At 39.3% G+C, this 18,304-nt stretch overlaps 1 protein-coding gene across 2 annotated transcripts in view; it reads right to left on the bottom strand.

Annotated features, from left to right (window-relative positions):
* The window catches only part of DIP2C (disco interacting protein 2 homolog C), a 337,740-nt gene that overhangs the window by 79,734 nt on the left and 239,702 nt on the right, over positions 1–18,304 (bottom strand). For both annotated transcript variants that reach the window (XM_081055544.1, XM_081055545.1), the window contains 2 exons: positions 7,645–7,736; positions 378–488 (listed from right to left, as the gene is read on the bottom strand). In XM_081055544.1, coding sequence (XP_080911670.1) covers positions 378–488; positions 7,645–7,736 — 203 coding nt within the window. The remainder of the gene's footprint in view (positions 1–377; positions 489–7,644; positions 7,737–18,304) is intronic.

The following is an 18,304-nucleotide window of genomic DNA, read 5'->3' as shown; positions in this document are numbered from 1 at the left end:
CAGCAGAAAGAAGAAAACACACCACCATTTTAACAATGGCGGATAATAAAACACCCGCCATTTACTCAGACTTCCAGTGTCACTACGCTGAGGGACAGGATACCCAAACACTTGATTGGCAGATGACTTGGCCCAGCGCCATTACCGGCACACACTCCCACTAAATCCCGCCGCTGAGCTGGGCTGAGTGCGCAGTTACTGTCCCCTCTCTTGAGGGGACCGCTGGCACCTCAGACACAGGAAAGCCCTGTCCCTCTTGATCCACATCCTGCCGAGGTGGAAAGCGCCTGCACATCCCGACCTCACGACACAATGTTCCAGCACAGCCAAGCCCGCATTCCCGTTCACAGGCTTCAACGACACAACATGCCCGTTACCTTTCTCGTGAGTGGGACCTCGATGGGCACGGGGACGACCTCGGCCAGCAGGCAGCCGTAGAAGGCCACCATGGACGCAGCAGGGTCATTGTTGGGGAACACCAGTGCCACCTGGAGGACACAGAGGGGAGGGACGCACCATGAACATGGGTTGGGTTTAAAACACGGGGAAGGGTGAGTGCACTGCCATGCACAGCAGGGTTCCCATTCCCCCTGGAACAGACACTGGCACATTCAGTGCCCTACTTAAAAGTGTGTCAGCATATACTTTTCCTTTAATGCACATGAAAGACAAACATATTACCAACGGTCATTCCTAATACTGCACCAGAATACAGCTATCTTCATTTTCTGCATCCTATCTTCCACATCAGCATATTTTTATGAAGAAACTCTAGGGCATGCACTATTTTGTTTCCCACTCTTGTCACTAGTCTTTATAACCATGTCCTCGTGTTTCCATGAGTTGTCCACTAAGCTGAGGAGCGCTGAGCGTCTCCTTCCCATGCTGCGTAGGCAGCTGGACCCACTCAGGACAGTTCAGTCCCCAGCAGTCTCGGCGCTGAGGCCGCGGTCACAGTTTTAGCCCCGCTACACCTTTTCTCATCTGAAAAACGAGAGCACTAGTAGAACCTACTTCTTAGTGTTGTGATAAAGGCTCTAAGTCAGGTTCATTCAAATTGCCATGCAAATAAACAAATATGGGTAGTATGATTTTAAAATGTTTTCTGACAGTCCTTAGGGTATCTTAGTAATGAACAATTTTCCATGGGATGGCTTCTAACCATCCTTCCTCGTACAAATGGCTTTTCCTTTCCCGGCCTATTTATCTGCTAGTATTTTGACACTGCCCCTAAAATCTGGATGAACTTTATATAAATTTGAGAGTATTGCCTCTTACATTTGATGTATAGACTTCTTGAGATAATATTTCCTGTTTTATTCTTATTGGTGCATTTAATGTTTTATGTAAATTTGCCAAACCTTTCCTTTATCACCCATCATTTAACAAATATTTCATCCAATTTAAATTCATTAGGAGCTCACTGTAAGCTCTGCAGTGTAGTTAACTTGTGCTCCAGTCACCCCAGGGCTCCTTCTGGAGTAGCCAGCAGCAGGCAGCTTTAGAAGGCAGGCTGTCGGTGTGAAGTTGTGACAGATAGTCCTCTTTCGGTCCCCTCACCCCACCCCATGCTGCACAGAGTTCTGCTTCACTTCGGCAGGCACCCCTCCGTATGGGTTTGGTGTGTTGTTATAAGCACATCAATCCCATGACTTAGCACATGCATAGTATTTTTACAGTACCTCATTCAGTAATTTAATCAATTTTTTCTTTAAAAATGTCTTAACTAGAAGTTATTAGTTTTGTCATAAACAGTTAGCTAAAACCCTTTATTTCAATATCGAAAGAGACAGGTTGGCATAAAAGAATTCAGATGGCAGCTGAGAATGGGGTAGGCTGTATCTTAAATGTGGCTGTGTTGGCAATTTAGCAGCACAGACAGTTGGTGGGAACAAAAGTAAGTTTCAGAAGACTTCATTTCTATGTGGTATTCCTGAAGTTTACTGAAATCAGCTAAATGAGAGAAAAACAAAACTGTAAGGCCAATAAAAGCCATTCTGCACTACTGATGAATTTTATTTGAGAAACCCTGTGAAATAATTATTAATTAGATATTAATCCTTATTTCGTCCTAACAGCACCCAGACCCAGACAGATGGTAGGCTACCATCAGACAACTCTCGAGGAGGAATAAGAGGACTTTTTGTGTGCCTGTGCATATGAACCACAAGCCATTATTTTAAAAAATGATCTGAGGTTTGCATTAGTCTCAGGTGTTCTGCCTTCAACTGGTGGGCCAAAACTGACAGCATGTTTTTAGATCTGGACCTGGCAAAGCAACAACATGCAACTAAATGTCTGCAAATCTTCCCGGGCACCATTGCCACACCACTTTCTTCCCGAAAGTGGACCTCAGCGTGTGAGGAAGCTGATGAAGTTCCATGTACACTGACGGGATCACTCATTCACGAAGGATCAGCTAAACAATGACTTGTTCTTCTAGAATATACCTACTATGCAGGTGGAATCCTTGTCACGAGCAGAAAACCAAGAGAAAAAAGGTGACGTCCCAGAACCACACTGGATCGGTCCTGTTTCTGAGATTCGGGTCTAGCTCCCATCCCAGCTCCACTCAAAGGAAGAGAGACTTGATCCAGGACTTAAATTCCCCGCTTTCCCACTAGTTTGTGCGGATAATGCACGAGTACAGAGCCTTGCAGAGTTGTTAAAACAGGATGCAATGCTACATTAATGTAAAATGAATAAAAGTGGAACATAAAATTCTACATTATTATATGCTCTCACACATAAAAATAATGGACAGAAAAGGCTCCTCTAGAATCAAAACTGAAAAGTTGTTTTGAATTTTTTGGAAGGGAAGTCTACTGACATCGTTCTCATTAAGTCTTCCGTTAATGTCTGACCAGTTCCGAGTCTGCGCAGATTACTCCAGTCATTCCAGTGCAACAAGGTACAAGAAAAAGGTGCTTCGTTTTCATAAACCCACATGGTTTCCATTCATTTGAGTCTCTGCATTCCTCTGACATTTCATTGCACCTACTTATCCTCAGAGCAGAACAGCAGGAACAAATAAAGAAGCGGAAGCCCCTTTGGTGTTTGCCAAGGTTCAATCCCGTTGAGCGAGGCCCACCTTCTTCCCATGCTTAGTCATGGTTTGTTTCCCGACCACAGGCCCCTCAGCTCCTTCCCATGCTCTTCCTGGAACCGGACCCAGAGCTTGCCACTTACTTCTCCCCAAGAAGACTTCTCAGATCCCAGCTGCTCCCAAAACAAAAGGGACATCTCCTTCCCAACAGTTCAGCTGTATGTCTCATCACCTCCTTTGAGGACCTGTATCTCTTTGCAATTTGTAGAAAAGCTGGTTACAGCGTGTTTAGTCTTTAACACTGCTGGCTCCCTAAAGGCAGGCTCCACACACAATGCATCTCTGTAGCACCCACGGCCCTCCTATGACATCTGGACACTTGGTCACTCAGGCCCAAGAGGGCACTCCACAGACTGGACTAAGGGCCACACAAATGAAAAGTGTTTGTAATTAATGCTAAGGACTGCATGTTCATTATTCTGGGAAAAATTATGCTTAATTCAGAAATAATTTTCGAAGAGGGTCAAGAATCTTGTTTAGAAAAAGCAAAGAACCCTATGATTTCACTGATATGTGGTATATAAACCAAAAAGAACAAGACAAACAAATGAGAAACAAAAACTCATAGACACAGACAAGAATTTAGTGGTTACCAGAGGGTAAGGGGGTGGGGGGTGGGTGATGAAGGTAAAGGGGATCAAATATATGGTGATGGAAGGAGAACTGACTCTGGGTGGTGAACACACAATGGGATTTATAGACAATATAATACAGAATTGTACACCTGAAATCTACGTAAATTTACTAACAATTGTCACCCCAATAAATTTAATTAAAAAAAAAAAGATATTAGTAGAAGCTAAATGAGAGAATATCATGGTCAAATAAGTAAATGCTAAATTAGACAATGATAAACTTTTCTGCCGTACTTCTTTGATAAGAAATCTGCATAAGTTTATTAATCAATGTCAGTCCAATAAATTTAACGAAAAAAAAAAAAGAATCTTGTTTATTGCAACAGGTTTTTTATCAATATATAGTTATGTAAGCTTATTTAATAAGCACTTATACAACCATGCCACATGAATCATTTTTAAGGAATAATTTAGAAAGCAGTCTTCCTCATACAACTCAAACCAGCCCCTGACTAAAAAATCCCTTTGCACGTGTTACTCTCTCAGAATTGCATTCCACATTTCTACAAACATCTCAGCTAAACAGAGGCAGTTTTATTTGTAATTATAAGGGAATGTCAAGAATCTGCAGGCCACAGTACAAGAGAATTTTTTAAAAAATTACTAAGACTTTTAACCAAATTATAGATAAGGAAGATATGTTACAACTGACTTTTTTATTATTTTTTTTTTTACTGTGGTAAAATATATACGAGGTGTGATAAAACAATATGGTAAATGTTTAAATAAAAAAAAATTACAGTAAAAGACACATTGCTATTAATCCCTTTCAAAATACACCCCCTCTCTTCAAACACATTTATCCCATCATCCTTCCCACTTTTCGAAGCAGTCCTGGAAGTCCTCTTTCATAAGTGTCTTTAGTTGCATTGTTGTGGCTGCCTCGATATCCTGAATCATTTTGACTTTGGAGAAGAACCAGAAGTCGCACGGTGCCAGATCCTGTGAATAAGGTGGATGAGGACACATTGTAATGTTTTTGAGAGAAATTGCCATATACCAGAAGTAATGTATGTCACGGAGTGTTGTCATGATGGAGGAAAATTTACGGGACACTTTAAAACACACTTTCTCTCAACCATAGCTCACACCGAACTGACTGCACCCAACAAGTTGAAACCTGTCACACACTGTTTCTAAGGTTCAATGCACCACTTCCCATATTGAAGATCCCTGACTTTCCATTGGATGGCACTCGGCAGCAGCAGTTACCACATTTTGTGATCACAACAGAAAGGCTCCGTGTCACACACCACTTCTGGTATAGCAATTTCTGTCAAATAAAAACATTACGGTGTGTCCTCATCCACCTTATTCACCAGGTCTGGCATCATGCGACTTCTGGCTCTTCCCTAGGTCAAAATGACTCAGGACATTGAGGCAGCCAGGACAGCGAAACTAACGACACTCACGAAAGAGGACTTCCAGAACTGCTTGGGAAAGTGGCAAGAACGATGGGATAAGTGTGTTCAAAGTGAGGGGGAGTATTTTGAGGGGGATTAATGACAACGTGTCTTTTACTGTAAATGTTTTTTTATTTAAATATTCACTGTAGTTTTTGATCACACCTCATATAACAAAGTTGATCATCTCAACTATTTTCAAGTATACGATTCGGAGGCATTAAGTACATTCGTATGAAACCATCACCACCATCATCTCCAGAACTGTCATCTTCCTAAATGGAAACTCTGTCTCACTAAACACTAACCCCCACATCTCCCAGCCCCTGGTAACCATTATTCTTTGTCTCTATGAATTTAACTACCCTAAGTGCCTCACAGAAGTGGGATCACACAATATTTGTCCTCTTGTGGCTGGCTCATCTCATTCAGCATAATGTCCTCAAGGTTCATCCATGCTACAGCATATGTCTGAATGTCCTTCCTTTTCAAGGCTGAATAATATTCCATTACATGGCTGGATCACATTATATTGTCCATTCATCTGTCCATGGACACCTGGCTTGCTTCCACCTTTGGTTTGTGAATAACACTGCTGTGAACATTGGTGTAGAAACAAATGTTCAAGTTTCTGCTTTTAATAATTTTGAAATTGAAGTAGAATTGGACCAAAAAGTAATTCCATTTTTAGTTTTTAAGAAACCACCATATTCTTTTCCATAGCAAATACACAACTGTATTTTCCTACCGCAATATACAAGGGCTCCAATTTTTTCACATTCTTGCCAACACTTATTATTTTCTACTTTTGATAATAGTCATTCTAGTGGGTATGAAGTGGGATCTCACTGTGGTTTTGATTTGCATTTCCCTAATGATTAGTGATATCGAACTTCTTTACATGTGCCTATTGGACACCTATGATTCTTCTCTAGAGAAATGTGTATTCAAGTCTTTTGAACATTTTCAAACATTTTTTTTTTTTTTGGTTGTTGTTGAGCTGTAGGAGTTCTTTATATATTCTGGATACTAACCACTTATTAGATACATGATTTGCAAACATTTCCTCCCATTTTTTATGTCGTGTTTTCCCTATCAACAGTGTCCTTTAGAGTACAAAAGTTTTTTTCATTCTGATGAAGTCCAATTTATCAATTTTGTTGTTGCCTGGGCTTCTGGTATCATATGCAAGAAATCACTACCAAATCTAATGTCATGAAGTTTCCCCTATGTTTTATACTAAGAGTTTTATAGTTTTAACTTTTATGTCTAGGTTTTTTATCCATTTTGGATTTTTTTTTATATATGGTATAATGGTTCAATTTTGTTTTTTTGCTTGTGGATGTCCAATTGTCCCAAGACCACCATTGAATAAACTGTCCTTCCCCATTTAATGTCTTAGCATCCTGATTGAAAATCACCTGACGATATATGTGAGGGTTTATGTCAGGGCTCTCTATTCCATTCCATTGGTCTCGTCTGTCTTTATGTCAGTACTGCACTATTTAGATTACTGTAGGTTTATCATAAGTTGTGTAATCGGAAGTATGAGTGCTACAAGAGACTTTTAAAGGCTAAAGGTGAAACAGGTTAAATAAAAAATTGGAAAGAAACATAGTTCACACAGAATCCTGCGTCAGCAGCAATCACAATCTTTTAAAAATTCACTGTAATGGGCCCATGTCCTTATAATATCTCCTCAATGAATCGTAGATTGTGTTCTATGATGCTCTATGGTGCTCTGTGGTGACATCTTAATAAAATTCACTGGGAGGCCTTTGGGTGCAGGTAGGAAAACCCAGTCTCGGGGCATTGAAGGTACATAGCAGCTTGTGGGGAAAAAGGCAAGAAAACTCGGTTACATACCCAGCCCCACCTCTAAGCTGGGTGTGAAGCTTGGACAAGGTTATTAACTGCTCTGGGAGTAACATTAAAGGGAAATACTAATATCTGTCCTCTGTAACTTATCAGGTTGCAGTAAGAATAAAATTTGATTTTCAATGAAAGATCAAGAAATTTAACACTGGGGAAGGAATGGTACCAGAAGTTTACTGCTGAGATCGTCGATCTCACTAATGTAAGAGGAGTTTAAAATGTAATTGTCCTGCCTACCCAGGTAGATAACACAAAATGTTTCAAACTTGGAGACACTATATGACAGTGGTTAGGACACAGGCTTTGGGGGTCAGACAGAAATGGATATGAGTGCTGGCTACACCACCAACTAGTTATGTGCCTGCATCTGATATGATACTTGACCCGTCAAGTCCGAATGTCCGCATGGATAATGCATGGGAAATACTCTAGTTTGGCTCACTGAGTTGCTGTAAAAATTAAATGACTTATGTGTAATTGCTCCGGGTTCATAGTAAATGTTAAGAAAGCCTTACTTAGCAGCATTAGTATGAAGAGACACTGGGCTCTGGAACTTTATGACAGTAGGTAACTTTTTCACTAAGACAATGTGTTTTGCAGATGCAACGAATTAAATTGCACTCACCCTGTCTCCAGGCCGCACCATCGGTTCTTGCTTCGTACCTAATTTATGCAGGATGTTGTAAGCCACCTTCATGCTTCTTGTCCACAGTTTGCCTATCAATACAAAGTACAGACACAAGTAACTGGACAAGTGTGTTCCCAGTTATGGACATTTGTGCACATTAAACTGCAAAGAGAGTATTACATTTTCATTTCAACCCCTCAGTTTATTCTGAGTCCCTGGAATCAAGATGGGCAATAAAAGCCAGCAATTCTGACTCATGAAATCTGAGAAGCCTGAACACTGGAATACGGTACTAGTACAAATACTCTTAGTGTACAAAATGCCTACAGCAAAGCCAGAAATTTAATTATCACAGAAGTTGTGAGGGAAGATTTCTAGGGAGTAAAGTAGGGCAAAGACCATGGCAATAGTGCGTTACCACTAATTTATGTTGTGCAAAGTGACACACGTTTCCCTGGCAAATTCTACCAAACATTCAAAGAAGAAATAATACCTACACTTCTCAAACTCTTCCAAAAAATAGAAGAGGAGGAAACACTTCCAAACTCATTTCCTGAGGCCGCCATTACCCTGATACCAAAATCAGACAAGGGTGTCACAAGAAAATTACAGGCAATTATCCCTCCTGAACATAGATGCAAAAATCCTCAACAAAATATTAGCAAAGTTCAGCAATACACTGAAAAGATCATATACCACAATCAAGTGGGATTCATTATTCCAGGGATGCAAGGTTGGTTTAACACATGCAAATCAGTCAGTGGGATTCATCATGTAAAGCAAAATGAAGGATAAAAGTTGTATGATCCCCATAATAGATGCAGAAAAGGCGTTTGACAAATTCCAGCAGCCATTTGTGATTAAAAACTCTCAGCAAAGTGGGTATTGAGGGAACATATCTCAACATAATAAAGGCCACATGTGACAAGCCTGCAGCTAACATTAAAGTCAACGGTGAAAAGCTAACAGTTTTTTCCTCCAAGATCAGGAACAAGACAAGAATGTCCACCCCAGCTTCTTTTATTCAACACAGTATTAAAAGCCCCAGGCAGATCAATTAAGCAAGAAAAAGAAATAAATGGCATCCAAATTGGAAAGGAATAAGTAAATCTGTCATTATTTACAGAAGACATGATACTATGTATAGAAAACCCTGAAGAATCCATCAAAAAAAATCTTATAATAAATAAATTTAGTAAAGGTTCAGGATACAAAAGCAATATATAGAAATCTGCTGCATTTCCATACACTAATAATGGACTATCAGAAAGAGAAATTAAGAAAAGCATGGCAAGTAAAATTTCATCAAAAATAACAAAATACCTAGGAATAAATTTAACCAAGGAGGTGAAAGACCTGTAGGCTGAAAACAATGACACTGATGAAAAAAACTGAAGACACAAATAAATGAAAAAATATTCTGTGATGATGGACTGGAAGAACTAATACAGACATACCTGTTTTATTGCACTTCACCGATATTGCATTTTCACCAGCATCAAAACGAGACCCGCCACCAATAAAAACATTATGACTTGCTGAAGGCTCAGATGACGACTAGTACTTTCTAGCAATAAAGTACGTTTATTTAAGGTACTTTTTTTCAGACATAATGTTATCGCAAACTTAGACTACAATATAGTGTAAACATAACTTTTATATACATTGGGTAAACAAAAAATTCATGTGACTCACTTTACTGCAATATTCTTTTTATTGCAGTGGTCTGGACATAACGTACAATATCTCCAAGGTGTGCATGTAATGTTAAAATGCCCACACTACCCAAATCAACCTATAGATTCAATCTAATCCCATCAAAATTCAAATAGCATTTTTACAGAAATGGAACAAACAATCCAAAAATGTATATGGAACCACAAAAGACCCTTAATAGCCAAAGCAATCTTGAGAAAGGAGAACAAAACTGGAGGCATCACAACCCGTGATTTCAAACTACACAATAAGGCTATAGTAATCAAAACAGCACGATGTTGGCAGAAAAACACACACAGATAACTGGAACAGAATAAAGAGCCCAGGAATAAATCCATGCACATATGATCAATAAATTTACAACAAAGGAGACAAGAATATGCACTGGGGAAAGGACAGTCTCTTCAATAAATGGTGTTGGGAAAACTGGATAGCCATATGTAAAAGAATGAAATTGGACTATTTCTTATACCATACACAAAATTAACTCAAAATGGAGTAAAGACTTGAATGTAAGACCTGAAACCATAAAACTAGAAAAAGCACAGGCGATAAGCTTCTTGACATTTGTCTTGGTGATTTTGTGGATCTGGCAACAAAAGCAAAAATAAACAAGTGGGCACATCAAACTACTGCACAGAAAAGGAAACCATCAAAAAAATGAAAAGGCAACCTACTGACTGGGAGAGAATATCTCCAAATTCTACCTCTAACGGGGGTTAATATCCAATATATTTATAAAGAACTTGTACAACCCAGTAGCAAAACCCCCAAAACAATCCAATGAAAAAATGGGTGGAGGACCCGAATAGACATTTCTCCAAAGAGGACATACTGATGGCCAACAGACAGATGAAAAGACGCTCAACATCACTAATCATCAGAGAAATGCAAATAAAAACCACAATGAGATATCACCTCACCCCAGTCAGAATGGCTATCATCAATAAATCAACAAACAAGTATTAGCGAGGATGTGGAGGAAAGGGAACATTGATGGGATTGCAAATTTATGCAGTCATTATGGAACCAGTATGGAGGTTCCTCAAAAAACTGAAAATAGAACTTACCATAGGATCCAAAAATCCCACTTCTGGGTATTTATCCAAAGAAAATAAAAACACTAACTCAAAAGATATATGCAGCCCATGTTCATTGTAGCATTATTATTTTTTTTGAAGAAACTTATTCTTTATTGTATAATTTTTTCTTATTTTGAGTCAATCTCAAACTCACTAAAAATATCAAATATAGTACAGCAAACTACATTATTTCCTCAAGCCATTTAAAAGTAAATTACCAGCCTGATGCCCTATCGCCCCTGAATACTGAATACCTGAAAATAGTTTATATTTCCAATAAATGAGGACACTCTCTTAGATAATGACAATACAGTTATCCAAATTTAGGAAATTAACATTGATGTCCAGTTGTCCTAATAATATTCTTTGGGTCCTAGTCAGAATCACACGTTGCATTTTATTGTCATGTTTTTTTTAGTCCCCTTCATTCTGGAACAGTTTCTCAATATCTGACTGTTATGAACTTGACATTTTTGAAGATTAAAGGGTCAGTTATTTTGTAGAGTGGCCTTCAAGTGGATTTGTTTGGTGTTTCCTTGTGATTAGATTCCAGTCATGTATTTCGTTTTTTTGTATGCATATAGTATTCTTTATTAGTTTCAGGTACACAAGACAAAGTAATACTTGAACGTTTATCATTTACATCCCTCACACTGTGTGAACCCCTCTCCCCCATCCACTATCCCTCTGACATCACACAGAGCCATTACATTTCCACTGTCTCTATTCCTAATGCTGTACTCCCCTTCTTGTAAGTATATACATACATATACATACATATATAAAATTATAGTTGGCATTAATTATTGTTCAGCTTCAGGTGTACAGTGCAGTGATCAGGCATCTACATCATCCCTGAGGTGGTCTCCCAAATGGGACACGTGTCCATCGGATACCCTACAAAATCTTTACATTATTGAATACATTCCCCAAATTAAATTTCAAAACATCGTGGCCATTTTGTGGTTACCGACTGTTTTCTAATACCCTCACCTTCCCCCTTATCCCCGCCCCCACGCCCATCTAGCAACCCTCAGTTTTTCCTCTGTCTCCAAAACTGTTTCTGATTAATTCATTCACTTATTCTTTTCTTTAGATTCCGCACATAAGTGAGATCATATGGTATTTGTCTTTCTCTGTCTGACTTATTTCACTTAACATAATGTTCTCTAGCTCCATCCATGTTGTTGCAAACGGTAAGATTTCTTTCTTCTTTATGGCTGCGTAATACTCCATTGTATAAATGTACCACGGTTTCTTCATCCAGTCATCTACCGATGGGCATTTCGGTTGTTTCCATGTCTTGGCTATTGTGTATAGTGCTGCAATAAACATAGGAGTGGATAAAGATTTTTGAATTGGGAGTTTTGGATTTCTCCAGATAGATACCTACAAGTGGAATTGCTGGATCATAAGATAGTTCCATTTTTAGATTTTTGAGATACCTCCATACTGTTTTCCATACTGGCTGCACCAATCTGCAATCCCACCAACAGTGCACAAGCGGTCCCTTTTCTCCACGTCCGCGCCAGCACTTGTTTGTTGATTTATTGATGATAGCCATTCTAACTCGGGGGAGGTGGTATCTCATTGTGGTTTTTATTTGCATTTCTCTGATGGTTAGTGAGGTTGAGCATTTCTTCATATGTCTGTTTGCCATCTGTATGTCCTTTTTAGAAAAATGTTTCTTCGTGTCCTCTGCCCATTTTTTAATTGGGTTGTTTGTTTTTTTGGAGGTGAGTTGAGTGAGTTTTTTTATAAATTTCTGATATTAACTCTTTATCTGGTATATCATTGGCAAATATCTTTTCCCACTCAGTAGAATCCCTTTTTGTTTTATTGATGGTTTCCTTTGCTGTGAAGAAACTATTAAGCTTGATGTAATCCCACGTTTATTTTTTCTCTTACTTCCCTTGCGCGAGGGGATATATCAGTAAAAATCTTACCCCGGGTAATGTCTGTGAAGTTTCTTCCTATATTTTCTTCTAGGTATTTTATGGTTTCAGATCTTACATTTAAATTTAAGTCTTGAAGCCATTTTGAATTTATTTTTGTATATGGTGTAAGGAGGTGGTCCAGCTTTTTACATGTGTCTGTCCTGGTTTCCCAGCACCATTTATTGAATAAAATGTCTTTACCCCACCGTACATTCTTGCTTCCATTGTCGTAGATTAAATGGCCATATAGGCATGGATTTATTTCTGGACTCTCTATTCTGTTCCATTGATGTATGTGTCTGTTTTTATGCCAGTACCATACTGTTTTGATATCTATAGCCTTGTAGTATAATTTGATGTCAGGTATTGTTATACATATCACTTTGTTCTTATTTCTCAAGATTGCTGTGGCTATTTGGGGTCTTTTATGGTCCCATATAAATTTTAGGATTATATGTTCTATTTCTGTGAAAAACGTCATTGGTAGTTTGATAGGAATTGCGTTGAATATGTATATTGCCTTAGGCAGTATGGACATTTTAGTATATGTGCTGCCGAAGCGAGCACGGCAGTATGGACATTTTTACTATATTAATTCTTCCTATCCATGAACATGGTATGTGTTTCCATCGATTTGTATCTTCTTTCATTTCTTTCTTCAGTGTCTTATAATTTTCTGAGTGCAGATATTTTACTACTTTGGTTAAATTTATTCCCAGGTATTTTATAGTCTTTGGAGCAATTGTAAATGGGATTGTTTTTTTAATTTCTCCTTCTGATGTTTTATTATTGGTACGTACAATTGCAACTGATTTCTGAATATTAATTTTGTATCCTGCTACTTTACTAAATTCATCTATCGGCTCTAATAGTTTCTAGGTGGGTTCTCTATATATAGTATCATGTCATCTGCATATAATGACAATTTTACTTCCTCCTTACCGATTTGGATGCCTTTTATTTCTTTTTCTTGTCTGACTGCTGTGGCTAAAACTTGCAGAACTATGTTGAATAGAAGTGGAGAAAGTGGGCAACCTTGCCTTGCTCCTGATCTTAAGGGAAATGGTTTTAGCTTTTCCCCATTGAATATGAGGTTAGCTGTGGGTTTATCATATATGGCCTTTATTATGTTGAGATATGATCCCTCTATTCCCACTTTCTTAAGGGTTTTTATCAAACATTGCTGCTGGATTTTATCAAATGCTTTTTTGCATTTATTGATATGATCATGTGATTTTTATTTTTCATTTTGTTAATGTGGTGTATCACATTAATTGATTTGCGGATGTTGAACCACCCCTGCATACCAGGGATGAATCCCACTTGATCATGGTGTATGATCTTTTTAATGTACTGCTGAATTTTGTTCGCTAGTATTTTGTTGAGGATTTTTGCATCTATATTCATTAGAGATACTGGCCTGTAGTTTTTTCATGGTGACTTTGTCTGATTTTGGGATCAGGGTGATAGTGGCTTCATAAAATGTGTTTGGGAGTCTTTCCTCCTTCTGGATTTTTTGGAAGAGATTGAGGAGAATAGGTGATAATTATTTTTTGAACGTTTTGTAAAATTCACCTGTAAAGCCATCTGGTCCAGGGCTTTTGTTTGTTGGGAGATTGTTGATTACTGATTCAATTTCCTTGGTGGTAATCAGTCTATTCAGATTTTCTGTTTCTTCTTGAGTTAGCCTTGGAAGGTTGTGCGCCTCTAGAAAATTGTCCATTTCTTCCTGATTGTCAAATTTGTTGGCATCTAATTGCTCATATTAATTTCTTAAATCTTTTTGTATTTCTGCAGTGTCTGTTGTCACTTCTCCACTTCCATTTCTGATTTTATTAATTTGGGTCCTCTCTCTCTTTTTTTTAATGAGTCGGGCTAAAGGTTGGTCAATTTTATTTACCTTCTCCAAGAACCAACTATTGGATTCATTGATCTTTTGTATTGTGTTTTTGGTTTCTATTTCATTTATTTCCACTCTGAACTTTATTATCTCCTTCCTTCTACTCCCTTTAAGCTTATTTTGCTATTCTCTTTCCAGATCCCTTATGTGTGAAGATAAACTGTTGATTAGTGATGTTTCTTGTTTCTTTAGGTAGGCCTGCAATGATATGAATTTCCCTCTTAAGACTGCTTTCGTGGCATCCCATACATTTTGGGTGGTTGTGTTTTCACTTTCGTTTGTCTTGAGATATCTTTTTATTTATTCCTTGATCTCCTGGTTGACCAATTCATTATTTAGTAACATGTTATTCAGCCTCCATGAATTAGTGTGTCTTCCAGTTTGTTTTCCTGTAGTTCATCTCTAATTTCATACCACTGTGGTCAGAGAAGACAACTGGTATGATTTCAATTTTCTTAAATTTATCAAGACTTGTTTTGTGGCCTAACATATGGACTGTCTTTGAAAATGTTCCATGTGCACTTGAGAAAAACGTGTATTTTGCAGCATTGGGGTGAAATGCTCTGAAAATATCAATTAAATCCAAGTGGTTCAATGTATTATTTAAGGCTGTTGTTTTCATATTGATTTTCTGTTTGGAAGACCTGTTCCTTGTTGTCAGATGTGTGTTGAAGTCCCCTACCATGATAGTGTTACTGTTGATCTCTGTCTTTTTTTTCAGTCAGTACCTGTTTTATATATTTAGGTGCTCCTATGTTGGGTGCATAGATGGTTACTAGGGTTATGTCCTCTTGTCGGATCGATCCCTTTATTATTATATAGTGCCCATGTTTATCTTTTAATATGTTCTTCATTTTAAAGTCTATTTTGTCAGATATAAGTATTGCAACTCCAGCTTTTTTCTCATTTCCATTTGCATGAAATATCTTACTCCAACCCTTCACTTTCAGCCTGTATGTGTCTTTTGATCTGAGGTGAGTCTCTTGTATATAGCATATACAAGGGTCTTGCTTTCTGATCCACTGAGCCACCCTATGTCTCTTGATTGGAGCATTTAATCCATTTATATTTAAAGTGATTATTGATAGGTACATAGTTATTGCCATTTTTAAATTTGTAGCTAGATTGTTTTCATCTTTCTTCTATTTACAGAAGTCCTTTTAGTATTTCTTGCAATGCTGGCTTGGTGGTAATAAATTCTTTCAGCTTATTCTTTTCTGGGAAGCTCTTTATCTCTCCATCAACTTTAAATGATAGCCTTGCTGGAAAAAGCAATCTAGATTGTAACCTTTGTATTCCATCACTTTGAGTATCTCCTGTCACTCCCTCCTGGCCTTCAATGTTTCTGTAGAAAAGTCATTTGATAGTCTTATGGGAGTTGTATGTAACCCTTTGTCTTTCTCTTGCTGCTTTTAGGATTCTCTCTTTGTCTTTAACCTTTGCCGTTTTAACTATAATGTGTCTTGGTGTGGACCTGTTTAGGTTTATCCTGGTTGGAACTCTCTTCGCTTCCTGGGCTTGTATGTTGGTTTCCTTCATCAGTTTAGGGAAGTTTTCCTTCATCAGTTTAGGGAAGTTCTCATTATTACTTCAAATATGTTCTGAATCCCTTGATTCCTCTCTTCACCTTCTGGTATTCCTATGATGCACATGTTGTTTGCGCTTGATGTTTTCCCAGAGGGCTCTTAAACCATCTTCATTGTTTTTTATTCTTTTTTCTTTCTGTTGCTCTGTTTGGGTGATCTCTGCTAACTTGTCTTCTAAGTCGCTGATTCGATCCTCTGCTTCATCTAACCTGCTGTTAATTCCTTCAAGTGAGTTCTTCATTTCAGTAATTGTGTTCTTTACTTCTAACTGGTTGTTCATTATGATTTCTCTTTCCTTCTTTATGTTGTCTCTAAGCTCCTTAAACATTCTTATCATCAGTGTTCTGAACTCTGTCTCTGATAGTTTGGTTACCTCTGTTTCATTTGATTCCAGTTGTGGATGTTTCTTCTGTTCTTTTATTTGGGACATGTTTCTTTGTTTCCCCATTCTGGCTGACTCTCTGTGTTTGCTTTGATGTATTAGGTAGATCCCCTAGAGTTCTTAGTTCTTGCTGGGTTATCTTACGTAGTATGTGCCCTTTATATTTGACTTGCACTACTTCGTTCTTCTCCTCTGCGTGTGCTCCAAAGGTGACTCTTGTGTTGTGTATATTGTCCTGTTAAAGAAGATCTTTAATTGCTTTTCGCTTGTGAGTAGATGGGATTAACTCCTTGGCTGACTAGTTGTGAGACTTGGTTCTGCCCACTGCAGGGTGTTCTGCTGTGTGAGGGTTGACCACTTAAATGTGGTTTGGCGTCTATGGGCTCTTGTGCCTGCAGAGAATTCCTTCTTGGTGTGTCACTTGTAGGTCAAACCCGGTAGTACTCTGGTTTGGTCTGCAGTTGGCCTCTGGGTATATTGAGTCTTGTGCCTCTTAAGATGGGCTCTGATAGGGCAATTTCAGAAAAAAGCAAATCACCAAGCACAACAACAACAACAAAGAAAAAAATCAAATACATTCACATGTAAAAACAAACGACAACCCACACTCAACACAGGCAAAGATATCAAAGATGTAAAGAGAAAACAAAACAAAACATAACAAAAAGCAGTGCCAGTCTTGGCTTAAGCCCACCAAGTAATCTCCATGTTGTCCTCTGCTGTACCAAAGAGTCTTTTGCCTATTGTGCAGGCAGAGCCGGTCACCTGGTGCCCAGAATGACGTTGGTACTGCAGATTTAGATGCGTGGGGCTGGGGGGTCTGGATGGTAGTTTCAACAAAGTCAGTGCAGTTTCTGTCCTTGCCTGCACAGATGCACACTGAGAGTAGCATCAGCAGCCCTGTGTCCAGTTCTCCTGAGTCTTAGGGCACTTCTTTTGTGTGTGTGTGTGTGTGTGTGTGTGTGTGTGGCAGGTGGGAGATTTCTGAGAAGCTGAAAGCCCAAAGCTGAGTCTGCCGCCTACTGCTGATCTCTGGGAGTGCCTCCACAGTTGTAATTGCCCTACCCTAGGCAGGCCAGAAAGGGTGGGAGCTGGGGATGGAGGGGTCTTCTCTCTCCCAGCTCAGCCGTGTCACACTCTTTGCGCAGGCCAGAAAAGGTGGTGGCTTGGGGTGGAGCAGTCTCTTCTCTCCTCGCCCAGCAAAAATCCCACTCTTCCCAGGCTCTTCCCTGGGTCAGAGATGCCTGCCAGTCTTCCCAAAGCCTGAGCACTAAGGCTCCTCTGTAATCTGACACTACTCCTCAGTTCAGGGGCCAGTTTAAGTCTCTGGAAGGGCGGGGGGTAGGATTAGAAGAGCGGGAGGAGGGGCTCAGGTATGGTGTTTGTGTCCTTTGTCCGGCCTAGGGTCCAACTGGAGGTCTCACTGAGGTTATTGTCTCAAATGCTGGATATGCTGCCCCCTCGGCGCGAGAGATCAGCTGTGGGACGCAGGGAAAGAGCCCCCCTCCTGGCTTTTGTCTTCTCTGTTCCATTCTGGGATCCCCTGCGTCTCTGCAGCTGCGGATGCTGACTGCGTTTCCATAGCCACAGAAGCGGGCTGCCTCTCCACAGCCAAAGGTGCGGGCCGCATCCCCACAGCTACAGGTGCGGACTGCGTTTCCATAGCCGCAGATGTGGGCTGTGTCTCCGCTCCCTTCCCTCTTCCCCTGCTTGCCCAATTTGCCCACCTTCAAGTAATCCTTGCATTGTAGCATTATTTACAACAGCCAAAATAGGGAATAAACCTAGGTCTACATCAATAGCTGAATGGATAAAGAAGATGTGGTACATATGCACAATGGAATGTTACTCGGCCATAAAAATGAAGGAAATCTTACCATTTGCAATAAAATGGATGGACCTAGAGGGTATTATGCTAAGTGAAATAAGTCAGACAGAGAAAGACAAATACAATATGATTTCACTCATATGTGGAATAAAAACAAAATAAAAATAAAAAATTGACCTCATAGGCACAGAGAACAGACTGGTGGTTGCCAGAGGTGAAGGCGGGG

Source organism: Rhinolophus hipposideros (genome assembly GCF_964194185.1).
Source record: "Rhinolophus hipposideros genome assembly, chromosome: 1".
Lineage (NCBI taxonomy): Eukaryota > Metazoa > Chordata > Mammalia > Chiroptera > Rhinolophidae > Rhinolophus > Rhinolophus hipposideros.
This window is presented reverse-complemented; position numbering and strand designations above follow the sequence as displayed.